This window comes from Rutilus rutilus (genome assembly GCF_951802725.1).
Source record: "Rutilus rutilus genome assembly, chromosome: 13".
Taxonomy (NCBI): Eukaryota; Metazoa; Chordata; class Actinopteri; order Cypriniformes; family Leuciscidae; genus Rutilus; species Rutilus rutilus.
Genome location: NC_140218.1, coordinates 28,772,174 through 28,788,327, shown reverse-complemented (window position 1 = coordinate 28,788,327; position 16,154 = coordinate 28,772,174). Strand labels below are relative to the sequence as shown.

The following is a 16,154-nucleotide window of genomic DNA, read 5'->3' as shown; positions in this document are numbered from 1 at the left end:
TGAAACATGAAACATGTTTGGACCTGTTCACTGAGTCAATGAGTGGGTGTGTGTCTGCTCACACACACACACACACACACACACACAAAAACATGCAAATGCTCTTGGCTGTTCTCAAGGCTGATGATTTTAACCCTTTCACAGATCACAAAAGCCTATCAAACATTTCCCATCAAAACCTCGTCAGAGAGGATGTGACAATCATAAACCAAAAGCAACTGGGAAGTGAATGTTTCCATCTGTCTTTATGAATGAACAGCCAGTCTGAGTCCTCTTGAGTTACACTTCACCCAGCTGCTTAGCATTTGGCTTGGTTTGCTTCAAAGAACTTTGTTTTTTTTCTCGTCTCCTTCATTCACAGTGGTTTTTATTGGCTATAGCAGGACATATAGGCATGCAGGGAGGCCTCTGGTGAGCTGAAATAATAGAAGAGGTAGCCAGCGCTGTTGCCTAAGACAAGCACTAGCAGTACGGGACACATCCATCGTCTCTATACACACACAGGAGAGTTACAATCTAGCCAAAAATCAGCTGAACCCATATGAAACATTATGTAACGTGCACCAGAGTGAAATAAACAACTCTACTATCTATTTTTTTAATTCTGTCTACAACATTTTGACTAAATTTAAGTTGTGTACAGGATGGCTAATGGGGTTTCTAACATAATCTGAAAGGGCTTCTTCAATCCCCTAAGGATTCTTTTAAAATGACAAAAAAAAAATATATACTTAATTGAACTGAAAATCTTTTTTAGTAGGGTCTCTCAGTAGGGTATTCTTATTTGCTCCTGTTGGGATCTTTTAAGAGATCGAAGTTATGACAGAATTTCCATTAGCAACGTAAGCCCGTCTAGATCTGCCCAATGGCGGCATCCAATAGAACGGGTGAAGGTCTCTGCGCGTTACTGTCTTTCCTTTCATGCAACACAACAAGATTAAATGAAATACATTTTCTCATATGTATTACCTCGTTATTTCATCTGACCCCATAAATGAAAAAGCTTTTAATGATATCCGAGCATCATTCAATGTGAGCGAATGTTCGATTATTCCTTTTAACTCTTTACTTATATTTTACCCGCTCATATTAGGAAGCTATGTCGCTCAGAGGTACTCACGCCTTGTTTAACGCGGGTCTCACGATCACAAGCTTGGCAGCTTCGGTCGCCAAACAGAGGTAATTGGCTATATACCAGAGATTGGCTGCATTCACGCTTACACAATCAAAGATACTTTGGTATAGCCCCCATGGAATTGCATACACTTGAATTTAATTTAAAGGTTTACTTCAGTAGAGGTATGGCCACTATTACAGATATAAGTTGACCAACATTACTTCTCTTATAATAGTTTTGGATTGGCCATGCTGTGGTTTCCCACGTACACTTACAAAGTAACATTAAATTAAAACAGAGGTAAGACACACCCAAATTTAGATTGGGCAAGCAGCATTTTTGCTGTTCTAAACGGAAATTCCCTTCTTGTCTTTGCGAACCACATACACTTGAATTAGTGCCAAATATTAGTCGTCACTAATCTGATACAAAACTTGCGGTAACATACGAATCTGTTTAATCTACTTGGGAAAACAATTTCAGAGTCAGTCGGGATAAAATCAAATGTAACAATTTATTATGTCAGGTAAATGTATCATGCCAATTTCATAATCAGTTCAAAGATAAGAAATACAAAAGTTACAAATCGCCCTAAGCCTCTTGTTGCATTTCTTTATATAGACAGAAACTTCTGTCGCATGGAAACATTTGCTAACAATGGGAATTTGCATTCAGAGTTTACACCTTTTGGGGGCAGAATGACATTTGCCTGGAAGACCCACCCTCCTCAGTGTGCGAGTTACCTCTAAACTCTTAAGAACTTTATTACCTTTTGGTTTACTTCTTTGGGAATGAGACATTTGTACCAGTCGCACTGAGACATTTCAAATGATACCAAACATGTGTAATACTGTATGATAATTATCCACATTAAACCATATAGATTTTTGGGTGAATTTTGGTGATCTCAGCATGAGAGAGAAGGAGTGGGGGAAGAGGGAAAGAGATGCATTCTGAGGTGAGACTTGCGTCTCAAATGGTGAGTTTTCTCAGAGAGTTGCCCTCTCTTCCAGTTCTTCCAGTTTTTCCAGTCTTACAGCAATACAGTGCACAAGGTTTGAATGGAAGTCCATAGGCTTTTCACAGCAGAATTTAATTATATTATGTGTTCTCAACAAAAAAATGTGTGTTATTTGAGCTTTAAAGTAAAAAGTAAAGTTGTGTGGGGTTGTAATCATCGGTTTATCTACTGTAGATAAACTTCAAGTTATATCTTGCAAAGTTCCTTGGTTAACAAACATGGTCCTGACAGGAATTGAAAGACTGGATATTACTTTGCACAGATATGGTCAGCAAGCATTCCTATATTAACAATGATAGCGAAAGTCGAAGTCTTTTTGTAACAGTATGTTTTTAAACATTAATTCCAGTGCAGAGCCTTGCTCTATTAATTTCCATAGCAAGTGACTTGCTGTAAATGTGATTTTTGTTTCTGCATTGTCGTTCAAAAGTGTTTAAAGGGACAATGTGTAGGAATTTCTCCCATCTAGTGGTGAAATTGTATTTTGCATTCAAACGAATAGTGCTCTCCAGCGCCTCACTTTTTCAAATGCGCGTTGCATCTACGGTAGCCGTTATGTACCAAAAAGCTATGACAGGATGTCTTATAATAGCACTTCGAGTTTTCCTTCGGGTGAACAGGTTTGTTATTTAAAACAAACTGAAACTTGAAACAACGAAAAAAAGAATGTTACAGTATGAATTACTGACTAGGGCTGGGTATCGTTCAAAAAATTTCGATACCGATACCGATACCTTGATTTCGATACCGGTTCCTGAGCGATACTTTTTTCGATACCAATTTTATGAAATCCATTTTAACAAGATTACATAACACATTACCTCAGAAAAACTTTGGTTTTATTTTTTCAGTTTGACTCATGCTCCTTAGTCAGTGCACAAAGGAACAAAAAAAGCACAAAGGAACAAAATATTCCTTATACATATACATAAGGTACAAAATATTTTTTTTATAAAGAGCTCATGCTCACCAAAGCTGAATTTATTTCATCAAAAATACAGTAAAACTTGTAATATTGTGGAATAGTATTACAATTTAAAATCTTATTTGAATATATTTCAAAATGTAATTTATTCCTGTGTTGTCAAAGCTGAAATATGAAAACAGTTTTTGGAAGGTCATTTTTGATCACTTTAATGCATGCTTACTGAAAAAAAATTCTGACCAACACGTTTTTGAACGGCAGTGTACATTCAGTAGGTCATTATTGCAATATAAACACAGTCAGAGTGATCAACAAGGTATCTCTTCATTTACCAGTCGAAGACGCAGCAACTTTCTGCTCTTATGTTTACTCCGTGCACTGTCAAGGGCTTCATCATATCTGTCGCGGTACCGTCTTTGCAGCCATTATTTTACCACAAATACTGCATCGCGTGCTGTTGGCATCGAGCCTGGAGAAATGTAGCCACACTTTTGATCGACTTTTCCACATCTTTAGGGTATTGTGAGTGTGTGTGCTTGCGTGTCATTGAGTATGTGCGCGAGTTTGTGTGTGTGTGCTCGCGTCCATAGGCTCGCGTCCCATGAGAATTTGCGTGGACAGTTTGTCTGCGCGTGCGCGTCTCATAAGAGTATGTGCGGAGAGTTCCGCGCGTCTTGTGTGTGTAGAGTTTGCGTGTATGTGCGTGAGCGAATTTAGGCGTGTCGTGCATTTCATATGTATTTGTTTGAGCACTGACGTTGACGAGTTAACCCCTTAGGTATCGAAATCTGGTACCGAAAAACAAGTCATTTTTCGATACTCGATAGTATCGAGGCAATTCGGTCGGTACCTAAAAAGTATCGAACTCGGTTCCCAGCCCTATTACTGACTGTGAAAAACATTATCTATGGTAATTAGAAGTAATGCCTTCTTTATTTGTTATATTTTTTGAAGTACGTGCATTGTTAGATATCATCATCATCAGCGCCTTCTCTAACGTTACTTTACTCAATAGCTGCTATTCATCAAAGAGCCTGTTTAACTTTTAACTATAAATGTTCTACTGTCTATATAATAAAGTACACAACCAAGCAATGAAAAAAAAGCTTGTGTAACATTGACTTACCTGTCGAGAAGAAAGCAGGCAACTTCAGCGTCTCTTTTGAAAGCTTTCTCCTGCATTAGCTATCCCGACATTAACCCTTGTTTTTGTAATCTCCGGTCACGTTTCCTTTTACGGTCTATTTTTGACTTTTTCGACGACGAGGACTCATCCTGTGACTCAGCATATGTATGAATGAACGGTGTATAAATAACCGTGCAGTGCATCCTTTTAAACTTGCCGCGGCAGTGACAAGCGCCTCTCACTGCTCTGCTCCTCCGCTTCTGCTGGCTTCAGTCACGTGACGCTGGCTCTGAACGAAAACGCGTTGTGGAAACGTGTTGGCCTAGTACTTTTTGTCCCTCTCTGCTATTATAGTTTTTCAAGATGGCGGAACTACATGGAAGCCTCCGTGGGCCTACCCGTCCCATGTATATAAAGATAATAAATTCTTCGTTTACGAGGATTAGTCTGATCATTGGCAGAGGTATTTGTACACCATTGAGGGCATATTTATGAATAAAAATATTGATTTTAGATAATAAAATACCTAAAAAGCTACATATTGTCCCTTTAAGAAGTTAATACTTTCAGCAAGGATGCTTTAAATTGATCAAAAGTGACAGCAAAGACATTTATAATTTTACAAAAGATTTCTATTTCAAATAAATGCTGTTCTTTTGAATTTTCTATCAAAGAATCCTGAAAAAAAAAAATGCATCAACTGTTTTCAACATTGATAATAATCAGAAATGTTTATTGAGCATCAAATCATCACATCAGAATGATTTCTGAAGGATCATGTGACACTGAAGACTGGAGTAATGATGCTGAGAATTCAGATTTGACATCACAGGAATAAATTACATTTACTGTTTTTTTTTTACTGTATTTTTATCATATACATGCAGCCTTGATGATCATAAGAGACTTCTTTTATAAACATTAAAAACCCTTAAAAATATTTTCTGCTCTAATGAACAGCCATAGATACTTACATTGAACTCAACTGAACCCAAAATATTACTTTTAAATGTCTGATATCACTTAAGGAAAGTTTTTCTGTCCTGTTTCTGCCCAATTCATTTCTCCGTCCAATATCTGGAATTGCACATATTGCATCAGAATTGAGAAATAGTCTGTATAAAAAAAAAAAGAAAAGGGAAAAAACCTCTGAGTAAACATGTTTCACTTTTCTCCTTTTGTTCAGAAAGAGGCTTGTAGGCATGACAGGATCCATGTATACAAGATTGTGCACTCGGGAATTGTGTGAAAAACTTGTGTTAAGATGTGTGTAGCACTGTTAAAGGATAAGACCAGGTGGATCTGTAACGGAACCCCCCGCCTCCCCACCACACACACACACACACACACACACACACACACACAGACACACAGACACACATCCTCAGCCTCTACCAAAACAAGGTGAACAGGCAGAAAGGCTAATGGCTTCCTGACATTGAAACCACATTCACGTTCTGGAATGATTCCACACTACAAAAAAACTGAATAGAAGAGGGGACGAAAAGGGGGAGAATGAAAGAGAGAACGAAAACACTCCATCACGTAAGTGACAAGACTTGTTGTGCCAGAGCCAAGCTGATGTGTTTTAAGGAGCTCTTAAATTAATGAAGGTAAATCCACTGCCACCTTTGTCCACAAAAACTACTCATCAGAACTCCACATTGTTACTAAGGCTTGATAAACCACACAAGTTCACTCTGTTTTCTCATGTGACCTGACCCCTACCTTTCGTTTCCGGGGGATGGGGTCCTCAAACAGGAAGTGTGTACTCTCTGTGTCCTCATTGTTGTCATCACTCTGGGAGGAAAGCAGGAAGCTCTTGCCGGCATCGTTGGAGAGGGGCGGGGACGGTGTGGAGGGCACCGATTGGTCACTGGTGTCCCAGCTCCAGTTCCCACTGGTGGAGCTGCTGTAGCTGGCAGACAGGCTCTCCTTCCAGCCCTTACTAGCCAGATCTACAACCCAAGACAGAACACAGCTATTTTAAAAGCAAGAAAAGAGCTTTGACAGTTTCACTGACCAGTTTAGCTATTAGAAGTCAGCAGTGAACACTAGGGGTGTGAATCGTCACTGGTCTCACGATTCAATTTGATTACAATTATCAGGTCAACGATTATCAATATCACGATGCATCACGATGAGTTGCAATATTACTGCACATGGCTGCACTTTCGTCAATGAATACAAACAGTCAGATATGAACCTTTTTATTTTATCTGCTCCAATAATGTACACTTCCTGAATGTAGTCTAACAAAACTTAAGTCTGAACACAGCAGACGACAGTAGCAATTAGAACTAATAAACACTACTAAAAACCCAAGTTACAATAACGCTCACGCGCACACACATTCGCACACACGCACACACACTCGCGCTGTAAATGTTAAAATAGTGGGTGCACTCGCTTTTGTGTTCCGCCTCCCTCCGCCATTTTACGCTAGTGAGACCAGAAACGTTAGTAGGCTATAACGCCAATAATCGTTTATGATCTATTACTGCATCGATGCAGAATCGTCCACGTTAGCATCGCGATGCATCATAGAAACGATTAATTTTCAACACCGCTAGTAAACACATCCACAGATTCAACACAAAAAACAAAACACCAAAATAAAATAAACAAAACACCATGAAGGTCTCTATGGAGCCCCTCCTTCTGTGCTCTGATTGGTCAGCTGGACCAGTGTGTTGTGATTGGTCAACTGCTTTATGCGTGTTTAAGAAATGTCACCCTTTACCATAACCGCGAGTTTCAACACACTGCTAACTCAAATCAACCAGGCCTCGTCCCCTTTATTTAGCGCATATCTTGGGCGGGAATTATTTAAATGGGGAATATTGTGACGTGTTTGTTCCCGGAAGAAATCTCAATGGAGGCGATATTCAGTGTAACTGATATAGAGAATAACTCCATTAGGAGTAACTTTGTGCTTTGTAACTTTGCAGACCTTTTTCATGCTCAAACAGCAACATCACACAAAGTGGAACATGTAAAGGAGCATTATAGATCTGCTTTAATATAAGGCTGGTATCTTACCAAAGCAAAACGGTATCTATCCAAACCTATACCGCAATTATTATTTGAAGGCTAGTCCAATTTCTGTTAAAGTGAGCATGACATATATGCCAAGATATCCTTTCTCTCACAGAATCCAGGAAATTTGGCATTAGACCCGGTGTGAATAGTATTTATTTGTTTGTGATTATTTTATACTGTTTTGTCACTTTGCGTTGATGAGAACATACAACAACGAAGAAGAAGAAGAAGAAAGATAGCACACAACACTGGATCAAGATAAAATAACAGAGTCACACTAAAGCCATTGTGTTATTTCACTAATGCGTGATAGAAATTGGTTTCACACGTTGTTTTGTTGCCTGTGGCAGTTCTAGTCAAAGAAATGTTTTTTTTAAATTGCAACACATGACCTTGTTTACACTAATGAATGTGGACATTCCCAACTAATGTTACTGCTTCAGTAAATGTGTTTATATGAGACTCATTTGTTAAAATACAATAGTTTCAATGTACTAAAAAGTGTTAAAAGTAAAATGTACTAAAGTGTAATAAGTAACACTTTACAATAAGGTTCAATCAGTCAGTTTATTAGGTATCAACTAACTAACAATGATCTACATATACACAAAAAAAAAATCCTGGGTAATTTTTTTCAATCCAAACACTGTTTTTTAGGGGGTTATTTTTGTTTGGGTATATTTTGTGTAACCCAGTTCCTGGGTCAGACGTAACAACCCAGCGGTTGAGTTATTTATCGCAGGCTTTTTGCATCCTCTTCAAGAGAGAGTTGAAGCGCCATCCAATTGGTGCATTTCTTCTGTAGAATACAGGTATATTTTATTTTATCTCTAAAATGGTTACTTGGTAATCATTTCATTTTATGCAAAGCAACATACAGGGAAGTTAGCAGTTAGCAGATGAAGTTAGCAGTTCCCCCGCCAAACACGATTACAGCTCCGGCACGAGAACCAGCGCCGTTACGGTGGAAACGCTATAACAGAGACTGGTCAACTGCACTTGAATTACTTCTAAATGTTTCTTTTTTACTTCTGATGTTTGTTTAAATGTAGGCAATATTGTATAGTCTACATATTAAAAACGGTATAAAATATGCTACACTGTAAAATATGATTTGGTTGTGTGGAATATTTTACAAAAGTAGTTAAGTTAATCTTTAGGCACTAATTCATGAATGAAAAGGTAAAAAAGGTTGTTTTAAACCCGGTGAACGTGATTTCACCAAGTAGTACTAACAACATACCAATCAGATTTGAGGGATAGGTTTACAGTTAATGTCATAGGCGTACAACAAGGGTTAGGGGCTTATACACCATTCTTATTCACCTATCATTTCCCTCTGATTTAAGGGATAAGTTATGGGGTTTAGGGGTAGGGATAGGGTTAAGACTGTTTTTGGACAGGAATGTTGTCGCAGGATCGGCAAAGTTGGTCTTGGAACATGTATTACTTGGCAAAATCACAGTGACCTTTTAACCCAGTGTTTTTTTAAAGTGTAGGTTGAAGTTATTTTATAATTATACTGGTTATGGTTAATTCATGTTTGTTCATAATACAATTATTAAAAATGTATTAGTAAATGTAGAAATTAAAGGTATAACTTGTCAAATTAAAGGTGTAACTTTTTGAATGTTCAAAACTAAAACATAATTTAAATCTCCAACCTCCGGGGATGTGTGATAAAAACATAATGGCTGTAAACACAATTCTAAAAATATACCACACATACACAGTTGAGCTATGCAGCAGAATAAGACACACTGTCCAGCTGATTTTAAGCAATTACAACCCTGAACAAACTAACTTAACTAAAATCACTATGCTTAAAGACATGTCACACAACCTTGAGCAACAGTTCAAGCTGTGCTGACCTTGAATGACTCCAAAAGGGCAAATCACCTCCATTTCATGACACTTGACCTCTTAGGATAATGGTTTGGGTTCTTCCAGCAAGCGTGCACTTGCAGTTTAGCAAATGTTTTTCATTCAAAGTGGCTTACAGTGCACTAATTACAGGAACCGACTCTCTGGAGTACCATGATTTAAGGGTTAAGTGTTAGGCTCAAGGGCACAAAAGTGACAGGAAAGAATTGTAATTTAAGTAGCCCTACACAGTTTGACTCACTGACTCCAAGTCACTGTTTAACATCCCACTCAGGTCAGCAGTGATGCCATAGAAGAACCATTCTTGGTTCCCCGAAGAACCTTTCAGTGAACAGTTGAGTTTTTCTTACTGCGAAGAACATTTTAATAATCTCAAGAACCCTTTTCCACTATAAAGAACCTTCCATGCACTTGAAAGGTTCCATTGATGTTAAAGTTTCTTCATGGAACAATCAATGCCAATGAAGAACCTTTATTTTTAAGCGTGTAGTTTCTGCTTCAGTCCTGTATGAAGATTGATGTACCATTGTTTGATTTTACTATGGTGTAATCCATTTCACATAAACCTAAACGGTGGTTGGTCGCTTATAAGTCCGTCAGACAGTCTTGGCGAGAACAAGCTGCCTTGAGGAGGCCTTATGCCGTTAGTCATTAGGCTACATTAATGTATACTGAGCTACCGGCAGGCCATATTTATTTAGTCCTGGTGGGGAGGAAAGGGACTCTTGTCTTTTATTTGTGCAGCCACCAGGATACAGTATAATAAGTCTTTAATTTCCCAGATGGGCAATGTGTTTGCATTAAATATAAAAAAAATTACAATGCAAAATGAAAAACACACAAAATCCAATCCCAAGGCCAATGTCCTAGATTAAATAGTAATGGAGAGTAAGGAAAGCTGTGCCACTTTTTACTTAAATTGTCCTCTAGGCAAGAGTAATGAGATATAATAATATTTCAGGATATGCGCCTTCAACTGAAAGCTTCTATATCAAAGTGACAGAAATATTAGTTATACAAACATAAACACAAAAAAAAACTATGTACTAATGTCCAGTGTCATTTTAACTCTTTCCCCGCCAGCATTGCAGTTGCCAGCCAAAGCCAGCATTTTGATTTACATTTTCACAAAATTGTAATGGACCCAAGAATATTTTGTTGTATGTATATCTAAACATAAAATATATCAAAAGAAAGAATAGACCAACCCAGTTTTATTCTATCTCAATGCATTATTTTTTTTATCAACACTTGAATGTGGGTAAGTTTAAAACAAAACAAAAAACAAAACATTTTGAGCAAAAAGCTGAGAAAACACATTTTTGTCGAAGACTACATTCAGATCGGATCATTCAGAACAATGATAAAAAAATACACATAGATGGAGTTTGTTTTTGTTTGTTTGGCCGTCACCAGCTCCCTGGACGACAAAACTCTGAAGACCCTGTTCTGGATCGGGGCAACCGTCCACCATCCTATCGACCTCCCAGACACCACAGGTCTGAACTGGAAGGAGACCGTCATCAGGTGTCTGGAGAGCGTCGTGCCCTGATCCAGAGCACTGCCCGCTTCACAACCGCGGAGAAGTCATGTGAGCCCCCCGCAGACCTGACCAGGGGTGTGAGCCCGAGACACCAGCGGCCGAGGGAACTGAGACGGAGGACTGGCTGATAGACTTCGACGGGGTCTTGTCAACTCCCACCCTATCCCACCCGCTATCTGAATTATCTGTTTTACTCAAAGAGAACTGGGAATTAGTTTTTGCTTTATCCAGTGTGTGAACTGTGTCATGATTACCTTTGTTCTCTCAAGTCTTGTTTCATCGGCAGCACCACAGAGCTCAGCCAGTCCTCCAGTCCCATCGCTGCCGGATGCTTGCAGCCCTGTGCCGTCTCTGGGAGTCCCTGCATTGACGTCAAGCAACCACCAGCAGCCCCTATCCTGGAGGATCCTATGGCTCCGCCTCTGGCCTCGGATCCCTTCACTCCATCTCGTCCCACCGACCTATCGGCTCCGTCTTGGCTCCTCCCACCTTCGGCTCCACCAGAGACCCTCAGTCTAGTGGCTCCTCCAGAGTCCCTCGTCCCACCGGCTCCCCCTTGGTCAGTCGTCACACCACTTCCACCACGGACTTGCGGGCCAACCGTTGCGCTTCGTCCCTCCACCCCTTTGGCTGTAGCAGGTTCCTCCTTCCCGTCTGCATCGCCTCTGTCCTCACTCACACCGGCTCCACCTCAGCCCTCGGGTACTCTGGCTCCAACTACGAAGCTCGTCACCGCGACATCACCTGGGTCTCCTGCACCAGCCCTCGGTCTGCGCCTGCGGATCCACCGGCTCTGTCTCCGTCGGTCGTCCCCCAGTTCCCATCAGCCTCGTCACCATCTGGACTCCTCCCTCTCTCGAGTCCGCCGTGGTCTGTCGGCACTGAGGAGCTCTGAATCTGTGCTTGCGGACCATCTCCACCGTCACCGCCAGGGGATCATCGTCCTCCCATCACCAGCCCTGTCTTCTGGATTATCATTAAAACATTGTATTGGAAATTATCTTCTTCGTCTGCCTTCCTGCAACCCACTGTGACATAGCTCTTCCTTGGTCGACTTTTTTTTCGGTAACATTAGGCAGTCTTGATTTATATGCTGTTTAATGTTGATGATCGCGTTATTTTACACATGCATCTGCTTGCATATGACATCGCTTGTTTCTGCTTCTTCACCAGTGTTTTGAACTGGAGATTCTGTACTCTTTCAGAAGATGTGTAATAGCGTATAACAGTGGAAAGCCGGAAAATTGCGTCAATGGTGGTGAAAAAGTCTTATTTTGCTGCACATTCTCATTTTCATAGAGGAAAAGGTTTAATCACTGAACCTCTATAGCGGCATATGAGGCACCCTTTCTAAGTATATGATCAAGTGACAAATATTATGTACACTACCGATCAAAAGTTTGGGCTAAGTGAGAATTCATAATGTTTTTGAAAGAAGTCTCTTGCTGCATTTATTTGATGAAAAATACAGTAGTACCACGTAGCAGATCTAGGCAGGTGGTGCTGGGGAGGCGGAGGGCTGGAATACTAATTTGCATAGCATGCAGTGACAACGTTTGGGTTGGTTATAAAGGGAATTGACAATACGTGAAATCGATTAGCTGAAAACATAATATTGAATCAGAACACCAATAGAGTTTAATGGCTGAACAATTCATTAATTTCTTTCAAAAATATAAAATAGTCAGTCTTACTGATTCCAAACTTTTGAACGGACATCCCAATCTCCCCTATATTAACAATAAAGCATTAATAAATAAACTGTTCATCCACAATCCATCATTGATGTAGCCTAATGTTGGCCAACTAAAATAGTACAATATAAAACCAGAGAAGGTCGGCTAAGACCACATGATAGCTGATGATTTGAGTAACTCAATAACTGAAGCAACAAACGAGAGGGAAATCCTCCATGGAAAAAGTTCAGGGGATCCATTAAAACAGTCTGTTCCTTCCAAGACACAAATGTAAGGGACTGTGGAGTGACACAGCTTAAGAATACTCTCACTTTTCATTTTGTTCTAGAATCTCTGAAAAGGTCAGAACAAACGCAATACAAGAACGCTTTCACCACAGTCCAGTTAACATTAAAAATCCTGCTCTTCAAAAAAGAACAATCTTTGGCTTCACTTCTTGAAGGAATAGTTCTGTTCAACAAATCAGTTGATCCAGTTCACAAAAATGATCCCTTTTTTAAGTTTGATTCACTGACTCCAAGTCAATGATTAAACTTGAGATTAAGCTTTTGAAGCTTGAAAGCATTAGTGCCCAATTATTCTAACGGCATGGAAAAGAGCAACCGCTATATTACTCAAAACATCTTCTTTTGTGTCATATGGGTTTGGAACAACATGAGGGTGTCATTTTCATTCAAGGACAAAACAAGTTTTTGATTCAAAGTCTAATAAAACATAAATGCGAGAGCTCAAGCACTTCTATTGCTGCACAATGTCTATTGTCTTTTCTTCTGAAAGTCTGTCAGCATACTTTTGGTTTTGGAAGCCCTGAGCTAAAGGACGGACCAGTCACTGCACTTACAAACCCATTCAAAAGCAAGGCTGGATTTCCTTTCATCATGCTAAAGGGGACATAAAATGGAAAACAGGCCTTTTCTTGCTCTTTTTAAATATGAGTCCGATGATCATGTCGACCTATGATTATATTCATGCAAAACTCATTTCCACACAGACTATTTTGTGAAACAAATCTGCCAAAACATCCCGTTTAGAAATCTTTGTGGCTATGGCGTTATTTTGTAGTCACATTTACAACAGCTAGTCTAATGAACTAATGTGTGAACTACGCTGGTATGCTGAGATTAGCCAATCATAACAGAGGCCATTTACATCCAGAAGTCTTAAAGGTACAATAGGGAATTGTGCTCTTATAAACTATTGCTAACTCAAACTTTCTGGGGAAATGTTTTTAGATGAAAACTGAAAGAGTTGTCGGAAGCTTAGTGAGGGTGACTTTGAAGTCGAGCGACTGTGGTGTAGTTTCGTTTATAGCCTACCTTTAGCTTTCACTTTTGGTGACTGCATTTAGGCTTCCAAATTCATAAAAGTTGTGTTCATCTGTGATATTTATCTTGATTGCCAAACCGTGTAGTAGTAAAAGTCATAAACTTTTGTTGATCACAGAGCTTGTTTTTTGAGATAATTCAAAATTCAATGAAAAAAACCTATTGGGTTTTTATCGAGGGAACCAGTGTGATGCGAACTGCCGTTTGGCCTACAAAGTGACGTCATACCTGCACCACTCTATTCACCAGCAACACTGGGTCAACCAATGTTGTGAGTTTGGGGAGGGACGATCAGTTTGAAATGGAATGGACTGGTTCCATTAGAAGACGGTGTTTGAAACCAACCATTATTTTTGCAATTCTGTTTAGTGGGACAGAAATCACACACTTCATTAAAGCCATTTTCCATATAAATCAAATAAAATTGGAGAAAGCAGGAGTTCTTTTGGGCACTTAGGGAGGTTTAGAGCTTGATTGACAAGCCGCCACTCAACCTAAACGCTCTGGGATCAATCAGTTAACAGGGAGGCGAGCACTAGCATGGTAGATGGGGTCAGAGCGGAGTTTAACCTGAGGCACTGGAGGAAGGGTTGAGCACCAACGGGCTGGTGGACAGTGTGGTCAGGACGGTGGCAGCCATCACTTCTTTATCAGCATGACCAGAAGGCCTCCTGTTAAAAGAGAGAGAGAAAAGAGGTTTAAAAGACCCGGATCAGCTGAAACCAATTACGTCAAGCAGACCCAGATGTTTAGCGCACTCTCACACCAAAATAAAACATCACACATTTGTTAGGTGGGTTGCCCGACCCAGCATCACTCTCTTTCTCTCTCTGCCTAAGCGGCGTTCTCTCTCTTCCCGCAGTAAACACTACTCTCGGCCGTATCGCAGCTCCCTACTGCGCTGAACTCATCACGGGTAATGGAAAATTCCAGCGCTGTAATAAACACTAACGCTCGGCCTCTGGTGTATGCCCACACAGCACAGCTCCATTATCAACTGTATTTATTCAGCGTGTGTGTGGGAGAGAGTTTACTCGTGTTTGTAAATCAACACCAGGATTTAGTGTGCAGTTGAATGAAATGCTCTGTTAACTGTTTAGTGTCTTGCCCACAGGTGAGATTCAACTGTGAGCTGTGTATTTATATAGCACGCGCATGATTGATGGCTGTTATATTGGATTGCAGTGAAAGGGAGAGGGAAAAAGGGAGGGAATGTGGGAGAACAGAGAGAGGAGAGGGAGTTAGCAGACACTACATTTAAATATTTATGCAAATTAACAAGTGTTTAAATACGATTACTGTACATGATGAGAGTGATGCCAATGCAAAAGTGGCATATTGGTTCAACAAACACAACTACACAACATGTGATACGATGTTAGAAATGTCTCTCTTAATAATAATGTAACTTCTTGTACAAAGGGATCACTGCTGCCAGGCCATTAGATGGCGATGAAAAACTATAGACTGAACATGTGACACGCATGTGCGTGACATCATCGTCTTCAGAGATTCACGTTTTTGTTGTTTACACGGAGACCGTTTTTAAAAACTTGCACTTTGAAACCCATTTTCAAAACTTAGCGTTTTCAGGCACCCAAAACGCTGTTGTCGTGTAAACCAAAAAAAAAAAAAAAAAAATCAAGGACCACTATGGAAAAAAGTTCATGCAACTTTATTGTGTTATCCTTGGCAAAGAAGTTGTAACAATATTGTATTGCTACTTTTATGTCAAGTAAACTCAAACTCAAACCTCAACGAATGGCCAAAACGCATAAAAAGTTTGACGTTTTTAAATGCGTGTAAATACAGTTGTCAATCCAGAAATTTTGCAGTGTACTTAAGCAGCATGAAAAACTTGTATTCAGATTGTGAATGGGTTTAAACAGAAAGCATGATATTTTCGAAAAAATGCATCTTTCATTCCACTGACCAGCATTTTGCATTTTTAACAGCAAAAACACGTTCTGTGTGAACCGTTCCTAGGTTGTCTAAAGCGTTCTGAAGCGCAAGCTTACTGAATTATGCACCCGTTATAATAAAAAATGCGGTTAATTTTTGGTAATTGAAATAAAGCTAAAAAATATATATAAGTATTCGATGAAAAACTTAAAAAAGAAAAGAAAATTAGAAATGTTGCCTCGGCAACTAACTGAAATAAATACAATTAAGTTGAAGTACCTAAATTAATAAAACTAAAATACATCAAAGCAAAATAGAAGTATTAAAAAAAACTAAAATTAATACAATAGTACATAACAAAATTACTAACATTTAAACTAAAAACTGAAAATAAAAGCTAATTCAAAATATATACTATATTAGTATATAAATAATACTCATATAAAACTGTATGGAACCAATAATGTGAATGTCCATATCTGACTGAAGATTATCAGTAAATAATGATTTAAATTTAGGTCTGTTCATCTCACAAAGTTACCGTTTGACTATATATATATATACATATATAT

The 16,154-nt window shown here is 39.2% G+C and overlaps 1 protein-coding gene across 2 annotated transcripts in view; it reads right to left on the bottom strand.

The window, feature by feature from the left end:
* The window catches only part of slc2a4rg (SLC2A4 regulator), a 67,971-nt gene that overhangs the window by 10,245 nt on the left and 41,572 nt on the right, over window positions 1-16,154 (bottom strand). For both annotated transcript variants that reach the window (XM_084427209.1, XM_084427210.1), the window contains exons 3-4: window positions 14,251-14,351; window positions 5,918-6,147 (exon numbers count right to left, since the gene is read on the bottom strand). In XM_084427209.1, coding sequence (XP_084283335.1) covers window positions 5,918-6,147; window positions 14,251-14,351 — 331 coding nt within the window. The remainder of the gene's footprint in view (window positions 1-5,917; window positions 6,148-14,250; window positions 14,352-16,154) is intronic.